Raw genomic sequence first — 25643 nt, forward strand, 5'->3', positions numbered from 1 at the left:
GAGTATGGAGTCACATGTAGGCCAGACCAAGTAAGGATGGTAGTTTCCTTCCCTAAAGGACATTAGTAAATCAGATGAGGTTTTCCCTGATGGAGTTGGTCATTGCCTGGCAGTGCCCAGTTGCGTGCTGTGAATTTCGACATCCCTGAGATCGAAAGCTCAACTGTGCACAAGTTTATTTTCCAATATTACACGAACCTGAATGAATAACGAGTCAATTCTGTAAAGATTTAACATTTTATTAAATTAAACAATGGAAAGACATATCAATGGCATTGCAGCATCAAGCTATCATCGTTATTTATTGAACTGATAAAAAATACATTATAATGTACACAAATGAATAAGTACACCTAGAATTTGAAAGCATAAAATAACTTCACCTTTTGTTCCAGTCACATGATCAGCATAATGCACTTGCTTACAGTAAGAAGGCATTTTGTATGCACTATCTGATGTCATTCTACAAGGATTTGAGGCAGTTGTTAATACTGGTAAGGCACACAGGCTTATATACAATATTTATTACAGGCTGTTTTGATTAAAATAACTATTCACATAGCAGATTTGGCATAAGGATATTATAGAAGCTCTGGGTTCAGGTAACCTACACAAAGCTCTTCTGCTAATGAAAATACAATCGATTAGTAACTACCCTTAAACATTGGGTCTGGATTGAATTTAACCCAGATAACAACTCAGAAAAAAATTGTGTAAACAAACTTGGGGATGTTTCACTCCCAACTCTGGCTGGATTCTACTTTACCATGTCTAATTTTTCATAATTTTACTTTAATTACCACATTAAATTATTCACCTGACTGAAAAAATGGAATACAACGGATGTTTGATGAAATGCAAATGTCACAAACTGCAAAAAAATCAGGGTTAAGGCATATTGTTAACACTACATTGTGTGGGATTCACCCTGCATCTAATCCTCGCCTGCATCTACCCCTCACCAGTGCCTCACCTGGGAAAGGAACATTTGATGTCAAAATTGCATTGGACACTTTCTAATATTTCTCACCTCCTCTGACACTTAAGAATCTGCACCTAGGTACCTTGGCTGTAAGTTACAACATGTAAACTTTTCACTGTACTCATGTGAGTACGTGTGATAATAAAGCGAATAAAGCTAATAAAATTGACTCTATATAATGAGTACAAGATTCACCAAATTTAAATAATAGCAATTGGGAAACAAGTCATTTGAATTTCACTACATTTGTTATTGCTCACTAATGGGTCATTATTTTTGTTCAATTATAATTTTCAAAGAAACTTTGTGGAATTTTTTTCAAAGTAATATGTTTGGATTTTGAAGGATGGATTAAAATGCATTAATTTTATGTAAGTTATTTTGGCAATGTGTTTTATTTTTGAAAGCCATTAATTGCTGTACACCATGAAAAACATATGCAAATCCTATTGATCTACAAACAAAAATCAACTGGCATTTAACAGTTTAAAAAAATAGATATTACAGTAAGAAGTAAGCACCATATCAAAAGTGCATGCTTTCTATAAAAGTATGTTAAATATATTACATTTATTTACCCTCCATACTTCTTTGATCTTATAGCACAAATGGAACAAGGAACAAACATTCCCTAATTGTCGGGTTATGAGGCATCATTTCTCATACTGTTGTTACCCTCATCACTACCTCTGCTGAACTGTTGTCATCATAGTCCTCATCATTTGGCCTGAATCGTGTCAGTAAATGTAACAATGTGTAGCTGCAGTGAAATCCTTCAAGCATTAGCTGAGTAGAACCAACTGGCCTTTGTGTTCTGAATTGATTCAGAGACGCCCAAAAGTTCTGATTGGTAGTACTTTCAGCATTGCTGCTGTTAATTTCTAAATCCTTTGATTTATCATAATTTAAAACAGTCCAGTGTAGATTTACAGCTCTCCAGCGTTTAAATACTCGATATATTGCTGCACCTTCATGAACAATTAGACCTGTTAAAAAAAAGCATTAAGTATGAAATTAAAAAATATGAAATTATCATAAGGAATCAGATTACAGCTCATTTTTGCTTTATGAGCATACAGCAGGCCTATGTTAATAATGAACAGCCTTTTTTATACAAATAGAATTATTTGTTGTGCACCTCTAATCAAAATACTGAGTTTGTATTTTTACAGGGAAATAGTGAGACCACATAGGAGAAAATGAGGACTGCAGATGCGAGGGATCATAGTTGAAAAACGTGGTGTTGGAAAAGCACAGCCAGTCAGACAGCATCCGAGGAGCAGGAGAGTTGACATTCCGAGCATAAACTTTTCATCAGGAATGAGAAATTCCTGATGAAGAGGTTATGCGCGAAACGTTGGCTCTCCTGCTTCCCGGACGCTGCCTGACCAGTTGTGCTTTTCCAGCACCACACCTTTTGGACCTGCTTAGCACGTCCCTAATCACTATAATTCAATCAGCAAAGGAACAGATTGACACATATATACGAGCATCATCCTTGTCTAATTATTTTATGAATTAAAATGTACTGGCTCTAAATCTTTTTCTGACAAAAAAATAAGAATATCTAACTTTATTTCTATAGAAATGTGTATTATTTTCACCGAGTAGTCACAGATTTTGTCACATTATTGATAACTTTCTCAATAGTCTTTCATGAAAACTTTCAAGTGGATCAGAAAAAGACTCATAATTTAATATTATCTTAAAGATATTTATTTCATGTGCTGAATTCTGGGAATAGGAAGAACAAAAACGTTAAATTAATGAGTGATACATGCATTTTTGATTCAGTTTATATCCATAATTTTCAATCAGAGTCACAATAAATCCCATTTTAAACAATGTACAGATAACTATCTTTAACTTATTGTTCACAGAGACTGGGGCGAGTGACATGATGTGAATAGATTTAATTTGCACTATTTTGTCAATATCACACTGATGTGTTTCTGTATAAATTTCAATCTTTGGAATTAATATTTAACAGTAGAAAAGGGAATAAGTGCAACTGAAGCACTTTGATATAACTTAAAAGGACGAGGTTATTGACACATTAGGTTAGATGCATATTAATTTAAGAGATTAACAGTGAGAAAAGTAATTAATATCTTGTGTTTTATTAATTAGCAGAACACCGAAAAACAAATGGCAGTTCAGAAGCTTTCCCATGTTTGTTCAGTAGAATCTGTGAAGAGACAGAGTTCTAAACAGAAAGTGACTTTCTCCAGCTAAGATACGATGTCGGCAAAGCTTTTAGTAATGACAGTACAAAGGGAGCTAGAAGCTAAACTAACTTAAATGCATTCAGTAAATCATAAAAGGTCAGGTTTAGGACACACCGAAGCAGATTAAGTCATTATGAAGATAGATAGAACTTAAGTTTCTCTGGTTTCAAGTGGTCTGCGTATGTGTTTGCTCTGTGAAGTGGATTTCAGTTTGGAGCTGGGAGAATGCTGGTACAGAAGAAATGCTCCACACAGCACAAGTACAACTTTTGTTTGAAGTGAGAGTTGAGGAACAGTCAGGAAGGGGGGATTTATAGGAGAACAAGGAGATCCGGGTAGATTTGGAAGGGGAGGACTGGATGTAATAACACATTATGTGGTCCAGCCAGATCTTGTAATGTACCATCATAATTTGGTCATAATTTGACAAAGGACATGGACAGAAAGAATCTGTGACAAGCATGACAAAGATATTAAGAATGGTTGGACAGAGTGGTCATTAACAAAATGTGTCACGGGGGTAAGACTTAGAAAGATGGTGTAAGTGGAATTCAGACCAGAGGGTGAAAAGGGTGCCACCTTTTGCCTCTAATATTGACAGTAGTTCATGTTATAGCTAAGTATTTAACATAACATAACATGCCTGGAATTCATTTTAAAAAAAAAGTTAAAGGTATGAAAACCATAAGATAAATTGAGTAATTTACATGGTCGAATTCATTAAAGAAATAAAGCAAGAAATAGCAACGCATACCAAAGCTACGCACCGATTGCTAGAAAATGGGATTACAATAGTTATGCGGTTGTTTTTGACTGGCATAGACATGATAGGCTGACAGGCCTTGTCCTGTGCTTCAGCGCTCTAATGCAAGTACTACTGCAAATGCAGCCTGCGGAAGTTTGTGGACAATGTTGTAGTCCGAAATAATGACACCTGCAGTAAATTTCTGAGGAATTCCAGCTCAGTTGTGGAACTGGAATCTGAGGCACTGAATTTGCAGGGCATTGGAGAAGTTATTTGAAGGCTGGTGCAGTGGGCAACCATGTCTCTTAAATTAAGTAGATTAGATTAGATTACCTACAGTGTGGAAACAGGCCCTTCGGCCCAACAAGTCCACACCGACCCTCCGAAGAGAAACCCACGCCCCTATATTTACCCCTGACTAATCCACCTAACACTATGGGCAATTTAGCATGGCCAGTTCACCTAAACTGCACATCTTTGGTCTGTGGGAGGAAACCAGAGCAAACCCACGCAGACACGGGGAGAATGTGCAAACTCCACACAGAGAGTCACCTGAGGCAGGAATTGAACCCGGGTCCCTGGCACTGTGAGGCAGCAGAGCTAACCACTGAGCCACCTGCAATTTTTGATGCTGGCTTGGTAAGAGAGGGTATAACCGCAAGTCAAGCAGATAAAGGAGAAGCCTCAGACGTTGTCCTTTTCAATGGGAACAGTGGAATTGCTGCTGATATGATTGAGGGTGAACTCTGCAGGGTTAATGGGCAGACTGACTAAAGGAAGCCGTTCATCTGGGAAGAGTGGAAGGAATGTAATAGTAAGAGGGAACCAGTACAAGCAGGAAAATATCTACAGGACTGGATTTACAACCAAATTTGGAACACAAGGTATATTTTACACATACACATTTCTAATACAATGCTCCAGTCAATTAAAGGCCAAGAAGTGAGCTTGCCTTCCGTTCAGGGATGAAAAGTGAGCTTTTGATACTGGAAAACCAATGGGGCGACCTGTAAGGCTATGATTGACAGCTTTACTGGCTGAGATGGAGCTGTCGATCTGAGTATGAAGAACGCCAGATATTTTGCTCTTATTAAGCCAGTAATGCCAGGCCGTGACCCTATCAGGGGAATTCCTTGAGAAAGGACCAGTGGCGACAATTGTGCCAGCTAGCTGATAAGGTTTCCAGTTGGGATGTGATGAAGGTAGCAAGGTCCCTCACTTTATTTCTCATTTTCTCGTCGGTGTGGAAACAGCATGATTGAAAATCGTCAGCCTTTATTGATTACCACCACTTACCGGTGGGCAACTGATTCAGTTCCAAGCCACTCAGTCAAAATGGCTCAGGGCCTGGATCAAGGTTAAAAATTGACAGAAGCCGGTGACATGAAAATGCATACCTGCCTGCTACTGATCTCCAAGTGTGATCCATTTAAAATTCCAACCCATTGTCTTTGCAGTTGTGACTGAGAGCTCCAAGTGTTACAAAGACATTACTTCATAACAAATGTTGTTCCTTTGTCTAAGAAGGACAACAGGGATAATTTGGATCAGTGCTGAAAATGTGTTGCTGGAAAAGCGCAACAGGTCAGGCAGCATCCAAGGAACAGGAGAATCGACGTTTCGGGCATAAGCCCTTCTTCAGGACCTTTTAACCTAATTTGGATCAGTGGTCAGGAAATTATTGGAGAAGAGTCTTAGGAACAAGATTTACTCACATTTGGAAAAGTATGGACTTATTTCTGATAGGCAGCATTGTCTTTTTATGGGGAAGGTCATGTCTCACATTCTTGATTAAGGGTTTTGAAGAGGTGACAAAAAAGATTGATGGGGTCAGGGCTGTATTTGACATCTATACAGACTTTAGTAAGGCCTTTGACAAGGTCCGTCATGGCAGGCTGTTACAAGAGGTGAACTCACATGGGATCTGTGCTGAGCTGGTAACATGGATATAGAACTGACTTAGTCACAGAAGACAGATAGTAGCGATGCAAGACTGCTTTTGACTGGAGATTTATGATCAGTGGTATTCCCCAGGGATCAGTGCTGGAGCCAAATGATTTGGAGCAGAATGTAAGCGGTCTGATTAGTATGTTTGCAGATGACACAAAAAATTGAGAGGACTGTGGATAGTAAGGAGATTTGCCAGAGGATACTGCAAAATATACATAGGTTGGAGATTGGGATGGAGCAAGGGCAGATGGAGATTGGGATGGAGCAAGGGCAGATGGAGATTGGGATGGAGCGATGGCAGATGGAGATTGGGATGGAGCGATGGCAGATGGTGATTGGGATGGAGCGATGGCAGATGGTGATTGGGATGGAGCGATGGCAGATGGTGATTGGAATGGAGTGATGGCAGATGGAGATTGGGATGGAGCGATGGCAGATGGAGATTGGGATGCAGTGATGGCAGATGGAGATTGGGATGGAGCGATGGCAGATGGAGATTGGGATGGAGTGATGGCAGATGGAGATTGAGATGGAGCAATGGCAGATGGAGGTTGGGATGGGGCGATGGCAGATGGAGTTTAATCCAAACAAATGCAAGGTGATGCATTTTGGAAGATCTAATGTATACAGTAAATAGCAAAATCCTTCGCAATGTTAACATACAGAGGGATCGAGGCATATAAGTTCACAGTTCCCTGAAAGAGGCAAGACAAATAAATAAGGCAGTCAATGAGGCATACGAAATGTTTGCCTTCAATGATTGGGGCATAGAGTATAAAAATTGCCAAGTCATGTTGCAGCTGACTAGAACTTCAGTTCAGCCGTATTTAGAATACTGCTTACAGTTTTGGTTGCCACACTATCCACTATGTGGAGGCTTGAAGAGTTTTACCAGGATGTTGGCTTATTTGGAGGGTATTAGTTATGAGGAGAGATTGGACAAACTTGGTTTGCTTGCACTTGGAGGCTGACGGGCATAAAGTTTACAAATTTATGAGAGGCATCAATACAATGGTTCGTCAGAGTCTTTATTCCCCAAGGTATAAATGTCAATTACTAGAGGACATGGACATAAAGTAATTGGGGGCAAGTTTAAAGGAGGTGTGAGAGGCCAATTCTTTCCATAGAAGGTGCTACGTGTCTGGAATGTGCTGTCAGTAGAAGTGATAGAAGCAAACACAAAAGCAATGTTTAAGACCTGGGCAGTTATGTGGACAGCATTGAGGCTAATGGTTTTTAGTTTCAAAAGGGCAACCTGTGTGAGTGTGAGCTTGGTGGGCCGAAGGGCCTGTTCCTGCAAAGTGCCGTTCTTTGCTCTGTGAGGTCTGATTGAACAGCTGCAGCTTTGGGAGGACACCCAATGGGGGCAAGGTGAATCAAACGTGACATCACAGGGAAGTAGTTTTTTTAAAAAAGTGTTTTTGGCGCAAAGATGACAACAGAGAAGGAACAACATATAACTTAGCTGCTGGGATCCAACCCAAACTGAGTTTGAAAGAAAACTGACATCACAGAAAATATAAAAGTTCATTGGCTAGTAGGTTATAGTCCAACAGGTTTAATTGGAAGCACACTAGCATTCGGAGCGACGCTCCTTCATCAGGTGGTGATAGAGCGGCACTCCGAAAGCTAGTGTGCTTCCAATTAAACCTGTTGGACTATAACCTGGTGTTGTGATTTTTAATTTTGTACACCCCAGTCCAACACCTGCATCTCCGAATCTTGGCTAGTAGGAAATTGTTGTGTGTAAATTGCATACATGAGAAAAGTATATGTCTGTTTTTGAAAGAAAGGATCATCTGAGAAATACCAGAAATAAGTAAGTGTCAAGGCCAATATAAGGAAGTTATATAAGTAAGGCAAAGTAGGATAAGGGAAGGAGAATGATGTTAATGTAAGGGAAATAGATTTAAGAGTAAGACTAGGTACGGCAGAGGCACTCAGTCCCGTGTGTTGCACAGCTGACCATATGTGGGAAATCTGAGACACCCCTGGCAGTCCGAATGACCATGGAATCATAAAATTGTTAGCGCTCAATTGTGTGTGGTGCATCATTGCTGCACCAGCTCTTCAAATGAGCATCATCACCTCATGCCAAACCCCGCTTTTGTCCCCATACCCTCACAATTCTATCCAAATAATTATCCAAAGCCTTCTTGAATGCTTCATTTGAATCTCTCCATCACATTTGCAGGCAGTGCAATCATGCCTGAACAAATTGCTGCGTTTACTTCACTTTAAATCTAGGCCCTCTTATTTTTTTCCTTTTATGGGCGGGAGTAGCTTTTCCCTATTTCCTCCAGTCAGCCACTCATTATTTTAAAAACCTCATCAAATCTCATCTTAACCATTCTGTCTCCAGGACATAGTCCTGTCCTCTTCAATCTATTCTCATAGCTGAGGTTTCTCATTCCCGGAACTATTCCGTAAGTCACTTCTGCACTAATTCAATGCATTCACATCTTGCTTATAATGTGGCACTGACAACTGTACACAATACTCCAGCCGAGAGCTGACACATTCTGCCACCAATACCACCTGTCTGACCAACTTGAGCGCTGACTTCAGAGTTTGAGTGTTTCCACAAAGTAGAGAATAATGTGGATAGCACATTGTTGGAAAGTGCAGTCGGAGAGGGAATGAGTGACCCTCAGTCAAAAGAAGTGAGGGAGACAGGTAATCAGGAAAGCCCCAGAGCACTTCTCACTCAAAAACAAATCTTCTGTGTTGGCAAATAGTGAGAGTGATAGTTCCTTTGGGGAGTGGAGCCAGAGCCCATCTGTACAAATAGGGAGCAGAAAGAGAGGGAGAGCAATAGTGGTAAGAGTGAGGGACACACAGCAGGAGTTTCTGCAGCCACACTCACAACTCCAAGATGGTTTGTTGCCTCCATGGTCACTAGGCCAGGGTCAAGGATGTCACTTATCTGATGATCTCCCCTCCACAGCCTCCAGCTCATGATCCCCTAATCCCTGTTTCTACCTTCTCCTCAGAATCCACAAACTGGACTACCCCAGCAGACCATCGTCTCTGGCATCCCCTCCCAACAATTCTTCTAACACTTTATGTTGGTTTCAAAATTTCCAGTTTATAGGTACCAGCTGCCTTCTCTTCATCATGTACGTGCAATCCCTTTACACATCCACCACCTTCCAGATGGTCTTAGAACTCTTTGCTTCTTCCTGGAAGAAAGGCCTAAACTGTCCCTATCTGCCATCACCTTCCACCTGGCCAAGATTTGAGATCAAACGGGTGGGCCATGGATACCAGCATAGACCAGCTATTCCTATCTATTTGTGGGTACATATTACATTCGTTGTTCCAATCCTACTCAGGCCCAACCAAAACTCTTTCTCCAGTACGTCAATTACATCATTCTGCTGCTTCCCTTTCTTGTTCGGAATTGGAAAAGTTTATCAATTTCTCTTCAAGTTCCACCCTGCTGTCACCGTCTCCTGGTCCATCTCTGACTCCTCTCTTCCCTTCCTCAACATCCCGGTTTCCATCGCGGAGGATTGGCTCACCATCAATATCCATTACAAACCCAACAACTCCCACAGTCACCTGGACTACACATTCGACAAACTGCTTCCTGTAAGGGCTCCTTCCCATTCTCCCAATTTCTGTCTCTATTACTTTTGTTCTGATGATGCCACTTTCCTCAGGGGAGTCTCAGACAAGTCCACTATTGTGATTGGCAGGGCCCTTAGCTGTGGCCAAACTACCTCCTGCACTTCTGCCCTCACCTCTTCTCTTTCCTTCCACAATATTGATAGAGTCCCCCGATCCTTACTTACATTCCAACAGTGTCTGCATTGAAAGGATCATAAGCTGCCATCTCCGTCACCTCCAGCGGGATGCCATGATCAGACACTTAGTCCCCTCCACTTTCATATCAACATTCTATAGGGGCCGTTCCTTCTGGGACACCCTGGTCCCATGTCCTCCACTCCCAGGACCTCCAATGCAATCACAGAAGGTGCAACATTTAACACCTCATTCTTCATTATCCAAGGCCCCAGAAAACCTTCTGGGTGAAGCAGCAATTTAGCAGCAGAAGTGATAGACCCCCTGAGTTTGGCATCCTGTGGTTAAGGTTATCGGCCCTGTGGAATGCTCCTCCTGCAATATGTGGGAAATCAGGAACACTTCAAGTGCCCATAGTGACTACGAATGCAGGAAGTGTGTTCAGCTCCTGCTCCTGATTTACCACAGGGAGTGCCTGACGATGGAAATGGCCGCACTATGGAGCCACAAGAGGCTGAAAATATCATGAAGACACATTTAGTTAGCTGACCACACCAGCATTAAGCACTACACAGACAGAGGAGAGTTTGGTGACCACCAGGAAGGTGAGTAAGCCTGGGCAGGCAGTGCAGGAATCCCCTGTGGCTATTCCCTTCCCAAACCACTTTGGATACTGTTGGGACAATGGCCTCTCAGGGGAAGCAGCAGATCAGTGGCAGCACAACTAGCACAGCAGGGAGGGCCAAAGTGGCAGTGAGTACTAGTGATAGGTGTTTCTGTGGCTGCAAGTGAGATAGTGTGGTCTCACTGGTGCCAGGGTCAAGGATGTCTCTGATTAGGCAGATGATATTCCTAAGGGGAAGGGTGAGTGGAGGAGGTTGTGGTCCATATTGGTACTGATGACACAGGCAGAAAGAGAAATGAGGTCCTGTAAAGGGAGTTCCGGTAGGAAATTGAATAGCAGAATCTCTAGCAGGAACAGGATTACTTCCTGTTCCACATGCCAGTGAGGTTATATGTAGGAAGATAATACAGTTAAATATGTGGCTAGGGGTTCCAAGATGGCGGCATCCTGGTAGATCGCATTTGTTGGGCTCCGTGCTGCAACCCCAACCAACAGAGCCAGAACCCATCCCAAAGACTTTACTGTGAGTAAAAATACAGTAAAGGAGCTAGAAACCTGAAAATAATCGACTTATCTTTGTCCTTGTAGCTGGAGAATGCCGAAGAAAGGAGGATGCTCACCCAGGGCCAAGGCCACAGCCTAGCCCTCTGAAGCAGTGGTCTCGCTTACTCACCAGACCCTGATTGAGGAGCTGGCCAAACCTCACGAGGGCCTGAGGAAGCAGATTGAAGAAAAAAACAAGGAGAAGCTGGCTCCAATATTTGCTGTGGTGCAAGACCTGGGGAGAAAGGGCTGATAAACTTGAGTGCTGGGCCGCAGGGGTAGAGGCAGAGACTAACTCCTCCAACAGCTGGATTGAAGCCCTGGAAACACAGGTCTGGGGTCTGTTGATTCTAGTAGACGATATCAAAAACAGAGGCAGAAGTAAGAACCTGCGCATTGTTGGCATACTGGAGAGGACGGAAAGTGAGCTGCTGGTGGAGTTTAGATTAGATTAGATTAGATTACATTACAGTGTGGAAACAGGCCCTTCGGCCCAACAAGTCCACACCGACCCGCCGAAGCGAAACCCACCCATACCCCTACATTTACCCCTTATCTAACACTACGGGCAATTTAGTTTAGCCAATTCACCTGACCCTGCACATCTTTGTGACTGTGGGAGGAAACCGGAGCACCCAGAGGAAACCCACGCAGACACGGGGAGAATGTGCAAACTCCACACAGTCAGTCGCCTGAGGCGGGAATTGAACCCGGGTCTCTGGCGCTGTGAGGCTCTTCAAGAATTCCTTGGGTTGGTGGTTGAGAAGGGAAGGCTAACAATTGAAAGAGCCCACCAGATTGTGGCACAAAAATCAGGTGCAGATCAGTGCCCATGCCCTATCCTGGTAAGGTTCCATCATTATGAAGACAAGCAGAGCCTTGGGGAAGAATCCATGGACGTTGGTATGTGGTGGCTCTAGGGTCATGTTTTTTCAAGACTTCTCAGCGGCAGTAGTCCGAGAAAGGAAGTCCTACGATGGCATCAAGAGGAGATTGAGAGAGCTTGGGATCCAGTATTCTTTAAGATATCCAGCGGTGTTTCGGATCAATCAATAATGGATCCATACATTTGTTCGACTCACCAGAGAAAGCAAAGAACTTTGTGGGACATGTTGGTTTAAGTCGAACTGCCAAATAGGTGTCGGGGACAGAACTGTTCGGGTTTGTTTTTCTTTAAGAAGGACTTGGTGGAGTCTCCTTTCTGGTAATAAGTTGCGTGAATGATGTCCAGGATGGATAGGCTATTTACCTTTCATCTCTAAGTTATGTGAAGGGATGGGTGACATAATTATTTTTAGTTTACTTGTTTATAGTACTAACCTTGCTCTTGGTGTTTTATTTTTCTCTACCGGGTGATCTGTGTATGTGGCGCAACCCTAGCTGGTTAGATGGTTGCACCCCCTTTGAATGGGGGGGCAAATTTCTCCAATCAGTGCCTTTGGCGATTTTCTTGTCTTTCCGTTTTTGTAAGTTTTGTAGATTTGTTAGCTGTAGTTGTTTTAGTCTGTGTAGTTTTTGGGTTATGTGGATTCTTTTGCACTAAAGCTCAGCGATCTGTAGTTTGGGTTCTTCCTCTCTGGAGTCTAAATGCTGATGCTGTAGATGGTTATGGCTAAGGATGTGTTCAAGTGATGCACCTGGAACATTAAGGGAGGGGTCACTTGCCTGTGAAGAGGAAGAAGGTACTTTCCAGTCTTAAAAGGGAGAGGGTGGATGTTGCCTTACTGCAAGAAGCACACCTAGATGATGCAGAGCATTTGAAGGTGCAACAGAATGGATATGACCAGGTTTATTTTTCATCTTTCAATACGAGGGGTAGAGGAGTGGCCATTCTAGTTAGTTAAAATCTCCCATTTAAGTTATTAGAGTGCATTAAAGACACACACAGGAGATTTGTAATCCTTAAAGCTTTAATACATGTGGAAGAATATGGGATCACAAATGTTTACTGTCCCCTTGCCCATCCCCTTAAATTCTTGACAGATGCACTTTCCAGACTGGTTAACCTTACAGTAGTCAGACTGCCCAAAGGCCTGCCAATATCTTCTTTGCGATCCTAACAATTAAGGGATCTGTGTGCTGAATTGGGGTTGGTAGATGTTTGGAGGCACCTTCACTTGACTGGCAGGGACTTCACTTTCTTCTCGAACCCACATAAATGCCATACCAGGATTGATCTTTTTCTGTCCCCCACAGTATATCTGGGCTCAGTGGCATCATGTACAATTGACAATATCACTATTTCTGATCACGCCCCAGTGTATTTAATGGTTAAGAGTAAGGATACAGTGGTAGAACATAGAACATAGAAAAATACAGCGCAGTACAGGCCCTTTGGCCCTCAATATTGCGCCGATCCAAGCCCACCTAACCTACACTAGCCCACTATCCTCCATATGCCTATCCAATGCCCGTTTAAATGCCCATAAAGAGGGAGAGTCCACCACTGCTACTGGCAGGGCATTCCATGAACTCACGACTGGCTGAGTAAAGAGCCTACCCCTAACATCTGTCCTATACCTACCACCCCTTAATTCAAAGCTATGCCCCCTCGTAATAGCTGACTCCATACGTGGAAAAAGGTTCTCATGGTCAACCCTATCTAAACCCCTAATCATCTTGTACACCTCTATCAAGTCACCCCTAAACCTTCTTTTCTCCAATGAAAACAGCCCCAAGTGCCTCAGCCTTTCCTCATACGATCTTCCTACCATACCAGGCAACATCCTGGTAAACCTCCTCTGCACTCGTTCCAGTGCCTCCACATCCTTCCTATAGTATGGCGACCAAAACTGCACACAATACTCCAGATGCGGCCGCACCAGAGTCTTATACAACTGCAACATGACCTCAGGGCTCCGGAACTCAATTCCTTTACCAAGAAAAGCCAGTACGCCATATGCCTTCTTCACCGCACTATTTACCTGGGTGGCAACTTTCAGAGATCTGTGTACATGGACACCAAGATCCCTCTGCTCATCCACACTACCAAGTATCCGACCATTAGCCCAGTACCCCATCTTTTTGTTACTCTTACCAAAGTGAATCACCTCACACTTACCTACATTGAACTCCATTTGCCACCTTTCTGCCCAGCTCTGCAACTTATCTATATCCTGCTGTAACCTGACACATCCTTCCTCACTGTCAACAACTCCACCGACTTTCGTATCATGAACCGACTTTTGTATCATACCACTGACTTTCGTAGGCTTGAGGCACTGGCAACTGGACCCCTTTATTTTCAAGGATAGCATGTTTATCGAATTCTTTTCTATTGAGTTCGGTGCTTTTTTAGGAATTAATTCAGGCTCGGCCAGTAACCATCCATTCTCTGGGAAACAGCTAATGCCGTTGCTAGGGAGCTGGTTATCTCCTACTCTGCCAGTAAGAAACAGCAGATGGGTGAGCAGCAATGCTTGCTCGAGACACATCTGAACGTAGCTGAGAAGGCATACTTTGACAGGCCCTCACTGGTTAAACTGAAGAGGATCACAGCGCTTCAGTCTATACTGAATTCCATGCTCACATGCCAAGAGAGCTTACACTTGCAAACCAAAGGCTGTTTGAGCATGGGGATAAGCCGGGCAGGTACTTAGCGTACCTTGCCAGGAAAAGGAGTGTCCCCCGATCCATTACCTCAATCAGGGAAGATACTGGGAAACTTGACCTATGATTCTAAAAGAATTAATGCAGCATTCCAGAAATTTTATTCTGAATTATACCAGTCTGAAAGCTGTGAGAGTGGGCGGGTTAGGATGGAGTCTTTTTTTTAAAGAACTTGGACCTTCCAGGAGTGACCCCTGAACAAGGGTATTTCCTCAATGCCCCATTGTCAGAGCAAGAGGTGCAGGAGGCTGTGAGGCAACTCCAGAATGGGAAGGCGCTGGGTCCTGACAGGTTCCCCAGTGAGTTCTATATGGAATTTATAAGTATACTGTCAGGACCGCTGCTTAGTATGTTTAACGACTCAGAGTTGTGGCCACCTCCCACCATCTCTCTCATTTTTAAAAAAGGGAAGGCCGCGGAGGATTGTGCTTCCTATTGACCCATTTCATTTCTGAATGTCAGCTTCAAAATCTACCAAGACTCTAGCATTAAGGCTGAAAACTGTACTCTCTCCATCATTAAGAAGGACCGGACAGGGTTTATAAAAGATCACAGATTGATGGATAATGTCAGGAGATTACTTAACATGATCCAAGTATGTCAACAGCAATTGGTACAGGGATTGGTGATCTCCTTAGATGCGGAAAAGGCATTTGACAGGATCGAGTGGCCATATCTTTTTCATACTTTGAAGTGGTTTGGTCTGGGAGAGACCTTCATCAGGTGGCTGGAGGTTTTGTATAGTGGTCCTCTTGCTGTGGTCCTCGCCAATGATGTATGGTGAAGCAATTATAATGTTTGTAAGGCCAGTCGACAGGGTTGTCCCTGTCACCATTGCTTTTCACATTGGTGATCGAACCACTAGCAGAGGCAATTCACAAGGATCCCAATATAAACACTCCAGAAGTGGGGATGAAGTCACATAAGATTGCACTGTATGTGGATGACATTCTTGTCTTCTTATCAAACCCAACATTCTCAGTGCCACACCTGACACAATGCATCAATATATTTGCTGGCTTCTCAGGTTATTAGATCAATTTTGTGAAGTCAGATGCCATGCCCATGGGTGGTCTCCAGAGTATGCCTGATCCTGAGGGTGGATCTCGGTTCCCCTTTAGATGGTTGTAGGTGGGCTTTCTCCACTTAGGTATATTTATCACTCCCATTTTTGATCAGCTATTTAAAGTCAATTTTGCCCATTTCTTCAACAGAATCAAGCAGGACCTTCGTAGCTGGGAGACGCTTCCAATCTCTTGGTTAGGTCGGATAGCCCTCATTAAAATGAACATTCTGCCCCGTCTGCTGTATCTTACGCGAATGCTTCCTCGGCTTCTTACTAAGCAAACATTTAGAAGACTGAACAGCTGGTTCAGTTCCTTTATCTGTTATCCCATGCAACTCCTAATTAAACTGCAGTTACCTTACAGGTTGGGAGGAGTGGGCCTCCCAGATATCAAAAATTATCAATTAAGCTCTTTGGTATCTTATGTGAATGACTGGGTCCTGCTGGGGGGGCGGGGGGAGCCCTCATTCACTTTGGTTGGACATTGAAGCATTTCAGCCAAGATGCCTCCTTAATAGCCTGCTGTTCCAAGACAAAATGAGGACAGATAAGGAATATTGCCATAACCCAATAGTCATCAATACTGTCAAGGCATGGAGGGCAATGCATCAGGGTGAAGGCATTATTGCCAAAACATCATTCTTGACAATCTTAGTTGGTATGCCGGGTTTTCAGCCAGGGATGATGGACTCTAGGTTTAAACTATGGGCAGCTAGGGGCATGTCTTGCCCGGGTGATTTATTCGAAGGGGACATATTGATGTCCTTTGACCAGTTGGCTCAGAAACATGAATCACCCAGTAGGGACATCTTTCATTTCTTTCAAATTAGAAACGTCATACAAAAACAGACCACACTTCTAACTGATTCTTATAGGTCCGATATGGAGAAGAGGGTACTGAGTGCTGAGAATACACTTTCTGTTAGCAATGTTTATCACCTGCTGGGAGAGGGTCCCTTGGACAAGTCCGAGTGGCTCTGTAAGGTATGGGAGAAGGAGCTGGACGTTGAGATCTCTTCTCAAATATGGGAGCATATCTGGGAAAATGCAAAAAGGATCTCGATTTGCAAAGGACCCACACATTGCAATTGAAGATTCTTCACAGGGTCCACTTGGCTCCAGACTGCCTTTCCAAATTGAAAGCAGGAACATCTCCAATGTGTCCTAAATGTAAAGTGAGTATGGGCACACTCACTCATTGTCTCTGGTCCTGCCACAGGCTGCGGGTATACTGGAGCACTGTGGTCGGTGAAATAGAGGAGGACTTTGGGGACACAGGTGGAGATGGACTCAGTATCTCTCCTTCTTGGCTTTGTTAATTCACTTCCATGAGATGCATACAAAAAAAAGAGGCTTTTCAGTATCCTGACTTTTTGTGCAAGAAAGAACATTCTGTCAGGGTGGGTATCTGAAAACCCCCCCAGGGCTGCATGGAACACATCCCCTTAGACTTTCTCACAAGTATGTGCATCATAAAACTGAGAATTTCTATAAGACATGGAGGCTCCTTTTGGACTATCTGGGTACAGATATGTCTGCCACACTAATAAGAGCCTTTATATAGCCATGGCAATTCTATGTAATGAATCTGGTATCCAAAGAGGAGGAACTTTGAACACTTGAATATGTATAAACGTATGTGCTTGATGATCAAGGGCTGTTACTTTGTTTTGCTGAGCTGTGTAATGGTTGTTATCATTATTATTATTGTTAAGATTTTCCTTTTTTAGCTTAGTTATTAATTATGTAATCAGCGGCTTGTTTTATTAATATTGGCTTGAATTTTTTGATTTTTAGATTACTGTTAAGTTTAGATTAGATTACTTTCAGTGTGGAAACAGGACCTTCGGCCCAACAAGTCCACACCGACCTGCTGAAGAGCAACCCACCCAGACCCATTCCCCTACATTCACCTCTTCACCTGACACTACGGGCAATTCAGCATGGCCAATTCACCTGACCTGCACATCTTTGGACTGTGGAAGTAAACCGGAGCACCCAGAGGAAACCCACGCAGACACGGGGAGATTGTGCAAACTCCACACAGACAGTTGCCTGAGGCGGGAATTGAACCCGGGTCTCTGGTGCTGTGAGGCAGCAGTGCTAACCACTGGTGCTAACCATTGTGTTTGTAATATTCAAAAGAAAAAAAATTCCTTTTTTTAATAAAAATATGTGGTGAAAGAGCTGGTGTAGGAGGGATGGACTTCGGGTATTTGTATCATTGGGCTGCTTTCCTGGGCAACGGGGACCCGTACAAGACAGATTGGTTACACTGAAATTGGAGAGGCACCAATATGCTGACAGAGAGGTTTCCCAGCGTAACTTGGGAGGGTTTCAACTGGTATGGCAGCAGTGTGGGAACCAGAGCAGTAAGTCAGCATGTAATGACTGAGGAGGAGTTAGAGACTAAGGCCAGTAAGGCTAGCAGGATGAAAAGACTGGAAGAGATCACTCAAATCAGTAGGACTGGCAGTCTGAAGTTGTTTTAACACAGGCAGCATGACAGATAAGGCAGATGAACTTCCGGCTTGAGTTACGTACGTATACCTCTGATGCTGTAGCAATTACAGAGACTTGGTTGAAAGAGGGACAAAACTGACAGCTTAATACCCTAGGATTAAGGCAGCCCAGGTGAGATAGAGAGGGGTGTAAAAGAGGTCGGGGTGTTGCATTATTGATAAAGGAGAATATCACAGCTGTATTGAGGGAGGACACTTTGGCAAGCTCATCTAGCAAGGCCATATCGATAGAGCTCAGGACTAGGAAAGGTGCGATCATTTTAACAGGATTGTACTGCAGACCTCCCAACAGCCAGTTGGTGATAGAAGTGCAAATCTGTGGATGTTTTATGTAAAAATGTAAAGCCAGCAGGATTGTTGTTGGCTGATTTGTTGGGTTGGATGGATGAGTTTTATTTCCAATATATTGACTGGGACTTGAGCAGTGCCAGGAACTTGGATGAGGAGGATTTGTTATTTGCGACCAGGAAGGTTACTTGATGGGATGGGGCCATAGTAGACATGGTATTGGGAAAAGAGTCCAGTCAGGTGGGTGAACATTTCAGCAACAGCAGTAATACTGTAAGTTTGAAGTTAATTATGGATAAGTCCTCTGGGGAATGTAGAATGGTGGCAACCATTTGAGGGTAAATTCACATCTGTTAGGTGGGGATCTTTTTATGGCCAACTGGTTAAGGTTCAGAGCCAGCATGTTCCTGTGAAAATGAAGGATGGCTAGATTCAGGAGCCAAGAGAAATTGAGAGCTTAGTCAAAAAGAAAAAGGAAATTGAAGACAGACAGAGTCATAGGGATGTACCGCATGGAAACAGACCCTTCAGTTCAATGTGTCCATGCCAACCAGATATCCCAACCCAATCTAGTCCCATTTGCCAGCACTTGGCCCATATCTCTCTAAATACTTCCTATTCATATACCCATCCAGATGCCTTTTAAATGCTGTAATTGTACCAGCCTCCACCACTTCCTCTGGCAGCTCATTCCAGACATGTACCACCCCCTATGTGAATAAGTTGCCCCTTAGGTCCCTTTTATATCTTTCCACCCACCCTCACCCTAAACCTATGCCCTCTAGTTCTGGACTCCCTCACACTAAAGAAAAACCTTGTCTGTTTATGCTATCCATGGCCCTCATGATTTTATAAACATCCTCAAAGAATACAAGGATAGCAGGAGAGAACTCAACAAGGAAGTAGGAGGGCTAAAGGGGGCCATGAAACACATTTGACAAACAAGATTAAGGAAAATCCCAAGGGGTTTTATATGAATGTAAGGAACAACACCTATAGAAAGGATTGGTCCACTCAAGGACAAGGAGGGAACTTACATGTGGAGATGGAGAAAATGGGTAAGGTACTTAGTGAATACTTTGCACCACTATTCACAAAGGAGAAGGACATTGTGGATGGTGAATCTGAGGACAGGAGTGTTGATATTCTAAGGCATGTCAACATAAAAAAAGGAAGTGTTGGATGTTTTGAAAATAATTAAAATAGTCAGGTCTGCAGGACCTCATGAAACCAAACCTTGAGTGCTGTGGGATGCAGGTAAGGAAATGTGGGTCAACCTACAGCACGTGGACTGCAGTGGTTCAAGAAGGCATCTCACCATCACTTTCTCAAGGGCAACTAGAGATGGGTAATAAATCCTGGTCAGTTAGTGCCCACATCCCACAAATGAATGAAAGAAGTATTAAGAACTGATTAATGGACAGAAACCAGAGAGGAAGAATAAAAGTAAGAGTTAATTTTCAGGATGGCATAATGTAACAAAGTTAAAAATCACACAATACCAGGTTAGAGTTGAGAGTGTGGTGGTGCAAAAGCATCAGGAATGAAGGGCTTATGTCCGAAACATCGATTCTCCTGCTCCTCGGATGCTGCCTGACCTGCTGTGCTTTTCCAGCACCACTCTAATCTTGACTCTGATCTCCAGCATCTGCATTCCTCAGTTTCGCCTAATACCAGGTTATAGTCTAACAGGTTTAATGGAAGCAGTAGCTTTTGGAGCGCTGCTCCTTCATCAGGTGGTTGTGGACAGGAGCAGCGCTCTGAAAACTCCTGCTTCCAAAAACCTGTTGGACTACAACCTGGTGTGTGTGTGATTTTTAACTTTGTCCGCACCAGTCCAACACCGTCACATCCCCTGTTACAATGTTAGGGTACAAAGGATCAGTTTTCAGGCTCGATATTCACAATCCACATTAACAGTTTTGATGAGGAGACCAAATGAAACATAGAACAAAGAACATTGAACATTACAGCGAGTACAGGCCCTTTTGCCCTTGATGTTGCACCAACCAATCTGAAGCCCATCTAACCTACACTATTTCATTATGATCGATATCATTTAATGAACATTTAAATGTCCTTAAAGTTGGCGAGTCTACTACTGTTGCAGGCAGTGCGTTCCATGCCTTTACTACACGGAGTAAAGAAACTACCTCTAACATCGGTTTTATATCTATTACCCCTAAATTTAAAGCTCTGCCCACTTGTGCCAGCCATCACCATCTGAGGAAAAAGGCTCTCAATGTCCACCCTATCTACCCCTCTGATTATCTAATATGTCTCTATTAAATTACCTCTTACCTTCTTCTCCCTAATGAAAACAATCTCAGTCCCTCAGCCTTTCCTCTTAAGACCTTCCCTCCATACCAGGCAACATCCGGTAAATCTTCTCTGAACCCTTTCCAATGCTTACATGTCTTTCCTATAATGCGGTGGCCAGAACTGTATGCAATACTCCAAGTGCCTCTGCACCAGAGTTTCCTACAGCTGCAACATGACCTCAATCCCTCTGCTAATAAAATGCAACACACGGTACACCTTCTTAACAATCCTATCAAGGATCTATGTACCTGGACACAGAGCTCTCTCTACCAAGAACCTTACCATTAGCCTGCTACTCAATATTCCTGTTGCTCCTTCCAAAGTGAATCATCTCACACTTTTCCGCATTCAACTCCATTTGCCATCTCTCAGCCCAGCTCTGCAGCTTATCTATGTCCTTCTGTAACCTGCAACATCCTTCAGCACTGTCCACAACTCCACCGACCTTAGTGTCATCCGCAAATTTACTAACTCATCCTTCTACACCCTCATCCAGGTCATTTATAAAAAATACAAACAGCAGTGGACCCAAAACAGATCCTTGTGGTACACCGCTAGTAACTGAACTCCCGGATGAACATTTCCCATAAACAACCACCCTCTATCTTCTTTCAGCTAGCCAATTTCTGATCCAAACAGCTAAATCACCCTCAATCCCATGCCTCCGTATATTCTGCAATTGCCTACCATGGGGAACCTTATCAAAGGCCTTACTGAAATCCATATATACCACATCAACCGCTTTACCCTCATTTACCTGTTTGGTCACCACTTTAAAGAACTCAATTAGGTTTGTGAGGCATGACCTACCCGACACAAAACTATGTTGACTATCCCTAATCAAATTACTCCTTTCTAGATGATTATAACTCCTATCTCGTATAATCCTTTCCAATACTTTATCTACAACTGAAGTAAGGCTCACTGGTCTATAATTACCAGGGTTGTTCCTACTCTCCTTCTTGAACACGGGAACAACATTTACTATTCTCCAGTCTTCTGGCACTATTCCTGTAGGTAAAAATAAGGACTGCAGATGCTGGAAACCAGATTCTAAATTAGAGTGTTGCTGGAAAAGCACAGCAGGTCAGGCAGCATCCGAGGAGCAGGAAAATTGACGTTTCGAGCAAAAGCCCTTCATCAGGAATAGAGGCAGTGTGCCTGCAGGGTGGAGAGATAAATGAGAGGAGGGTGGGGGTGGGGCGAAAGTACATAGAGTACAATAGGTGAGTGGGGGTGGGGATGAAGGTGATAGGGAGGAGGGTGGAGTGGATAGGTGGAAAAGAAGATAGGCAGGTAGGACAAGTCATGGGGACAGTGCTGAGCTGGAGGTTTGGAGCTGGGGTGAGGTGGGGGAAGGGGAAATGAGGAAACTGGTGAAGTCCACAATGATGCCCTGGGGTTAAAGTGTTCCGAGGCGGAAGATGAGGCGTTCTTCCTCCAGGCGTTGGGTGGTGAGGGAGCGGCGGTGAAGGAGGCCCAGGACCTCCATGTCCTTGGCAGAGAGGAGGGGGAGTTGAAATGTTGGGCCACAGGGCGGTGTGGTTGATTGGTGCGGGTGTCCCAGAGATGTTCCCTAAAGCGCTCTGCTAGGAGGCGCCCAGTCTCCCCAATGTAGAGGAGACTGCATCGGGAGCAACGGATACAATAAATGATATTAGTGGATGTGCAGGTAAAACTTTGATGGATGTGGAAGGCTCCTTTGGGGCCTGTGGACAATGACGACATAAAGATCCAAGCCAAGGTTCTGCAATCCTCTCCCTAGCTTCCCCAAGAATGCCACTTCCATGTTTTCAAAAAAAATGAGCTAGTTACAACTGTGAAATTTGATTAGAACGTAAAGATGCTTAAAAGGGATTTAACCAGATTAAGTGAGTAGGTAAGAATATGACAGAGCTGAAAAATGTGTTGCTGGAAAAGCACAGCAGGTCAGGCAGCATCCAAGGAGCAGGAGAATCGACGTTTCGGGCATAAGCCCTTCTTCAGGAGTCAGAAGAAGGGCTTATGCCCGAAACATCGATTTAAATAAGCAAGTGTAAAAATCAGTTTAATTTCCACGAAAGTGACTTGTATACCTTGATCCAAGACCTTCCCATTATTGAGAATATGTGCTTTAGCACTAGTTATTTCAGCTTACAAAAAAAATAATCAATTTAATGGCATACAGTCGACAGTATAGCATTTCCTTAGATTTATGTCAAACAGTTTTACCATCCGAACAAATAAATACATGAATAAGCAAGTTTTGGAGGGAAACTTCAGGAATCAGAAGAAGGGCTTATGCCCGAAACATCGATTCTCCAGCTCCTTGGATGTTGCCTGACCTGCTGCGCTTTTTCAGCAACACATTTTTCAGCTCTGATCTCCAGCATCTGCAGTCCTCACTTTCTCCAAGAATATGACAGATAAAACATTATGTGAAAAAACATGAAGTTATCAACTTTGGTTGGAAAAACAGGAAATGCACATTTTTAAAAAATGTTGAGTGACTGGGAAGTGATGATGCCCAAAGTGATCGGAGGGAAGTTCCTTGTTCAGGAATCACTGAAAGCAAGCACACAGGTGCAGCAAGCAGTTAGGAAGATATCAGAGTGGAGGTCAACACCCCACAGATAATTAAAACCGAAACACCCAGAGAAGATCACCTCACTTCATAATCTGATTACAAAGTATGACAAGGCATATAATCTACCTCTCAATCCCTAATCTGTTTATAACGGAGTGGATAAATGAAATGGCATCCTTTCACCCACTCTAACTAGCAAGTTACAATTTATTTACTTAATTCCAACAGTGAACAACTTAGCAGAATTCTTAACAAACTGAACAATTACTCCCAGAATTGAATTAAATTCTACCAGTATGCAGTTTCAATAACACAAGTGCCATTTATGTAAACCAAATTAATAAGTAAATAATAATTTAAAACTTAGTTTCTTAAGTTTGCACTGTTTATGTCTTCTCCACTTTATCTCCAACCTTCTTTCTGCTGATCTCACGTCACAAAATGCCTTTCTTATGATAATTCTTCTGTGAAGATTTTGAGCTGGAAATACTGTGGTACCTTTGATGGGTCTTTTTGGAGAACTTAATTTTGTGTGAAAACCAGGTTTGCCTTTCAGATGGTGGACTTGCTTTCGCTGCAGCTTAAGTTTGACTCCCCCTTCAGATGAAAGTTGGCTCTTCCTTCTCATTTGAAAATGCCTGCATCTTTTATATCTGTGATTTACATTTAATTTCTTTCCAATCGGATTGGTTTGATGTTGTCAAAACTAACAGATTTGAATTTAATTGGTCCTTAATCTCTAAGTGCCTTTTTAAATTAATTGGCTGAATTTAAACTGTTGTCTGGGTAAAAATGTTGCTTGGGCCTGCTAATTGAAAAGTCACTTGATATGCTCCTTTTAATTCTTGGGCTCTCTGTACAATGCTTGCAAACCTCCAAGCACAACAAAGCGCAATCTTTTAAAATGGACCTTGCACTATTTTTCAATTCATCTTACAATCTTGCCAATTTTTACATACTAACCTTGTGACACTTCCCCCCCCCCCCCCCCCCCCCCCCCCTTGAGAAAAAAACGAACCCAACATGATGAAAAGGTGGCTACTTTTTTTTTTACCTCTTCTCAATCCTAACACCATTGTTACTAGCTCCATCGGTCATAATAATTTTGTATATTTATAGATTCGGCATGGTCCAGTGTTATATCTTATCTACACATTTTCTTTTAAGCCCGCAATAACGCATCTGCAATAACATTTTTAGACCTGCAACATGTACAATTTGTAAACTAAAAGTCTGTAAAGTAAGACCCCAATGACATAGTCTTTAAATCTTTCCAAAAAAGAGAGGGGGTTGTGGTCCGTGTACACAACTGTCTCCGAAGCATTGTTTGTCACATAACCATTAAAACGTTGTAAGGCCAGTACCAAACTCAGTAACTCTTTTTCAATGGTGGAATATTTCCTCTGGTGAATATCAAGTTTCTTTGAAAAAGAACGAGTTAGCCTTTTAATTCCATTATCATCTTCCTGCATCAAGGCAGCTCCAACCCCCATATCGCTGGTATCCATTGCGACTTTAAAAAGGGTTTTACAAAATTTGGTGTGACTAAGACTGATACGGTGGTTAACACGGCTTTTAAATTCTCAACTACCTCCTGGGATTGTTCTGTCCACTGAAAGCTTGTGCTCTTCTTTAGCAAATCTGTCAGCAGTGCCATCACACTACTAAAGTTTGGGACAAACTTCCGGTAGAATTCGCTCAGTCCCAAAAACCGAAGCATCTCTTTGGTCTTGGAAATTCCTCGATGGCTTTTGACTTCACATTTGTTGGGGTCATGTTTCCATGTCCCAAGAACGTCACTTCTGCCTTCGCAAATTCAGAATTTTCTAAATTTAGAACCAGTTTTAATTTCCATAATCATTCAAAGAGCTCTGCCAAATGCACTGTATGATCTGTCCATGAATGGCTAAAGATTACTAAATCATCGAGATAGATGGCACAATTAGTCAATCCTGCCACAACACTGTTCATACGTCTTTGAAATGTGGCTGGTGTGTTCTTCATTCCAAAGGGCTTTACTTTCAATTTATAAAGCCCATTTGGGGTTACAAAAGCAGAAACTTCTTTCAATATCTTTGACAAAAGTACTTGCCAGTAAACATGCAGTAAGTTCAACTTTGTGAAATAAGTGGATTGTCCAACTTTTTCTACAGTTCTCCAGCTGTGAAATTGGGTATGAGTCTGATTTAGTTACAGTGTTGACCTTCTAATAATCCACGTAGAGCCATCCTTATGCAATCCAGGCCAACAGAAGTACTTTTGTATCTTGGCCTGAGTCTTGCTCACTCCTAAACGACCTCCTCCTGGTAATTCATGTGCTACCTGTATTACTTACCTGACATTGCTACTGTCAACACAATCTGATGTACATATGCCCATTTCTCTTCTGCACTAACCTGCCGAGTTCTCCACTCTCGCCTCAGGATTCTATCCTTGAGATAATAACACTT

At 42.8% G+C, this 25643-nt stretch overlaps 1 protein-coding gene across 1 annotated transcript in view; it reads right to left on the reverse strand.

Annotated features, from left to right (window-relative positions):
- Positions 1-232: 232 nt before the first annotated feature.
- The window catches only part of LOC122550273 (E3 ubiquitin-protein ligase MARCHF11-like), a 135178-nt gene continuing 109767 nt past the window's right edge, over positions 233-25643 (reverse strand). The window contains exon 4 of the mRNA XM_043691018.2: positions 233-1968. Within this exon, the coding sequence (XP_043546953.1) occupies positions 1643-1968 (326 nt within the window). The 3' untranslated portion in view covers positions 233-1642. The remainder of the gene's footprint in view (positions 1969-25643) is intronic.

This window comes from Chiloscyllium plagiosum, unplaced genomic scaffold, assembly GCF_037043375.1.
Source record: "Chiloscyllium plagiosum isolate Xiang-an unplaced genomic scaffold, Cpla_swu_hap1 HiC_scaffold_5, whole genome shotgun sequence".
Lineage (NCBI taxonomy): Eukaryota > Metazoa > Chordata > Chondrichthyes > Orectolobiformes > Hemiscylliidae > Chiloscyllium > Chiloscyllium plagiosum.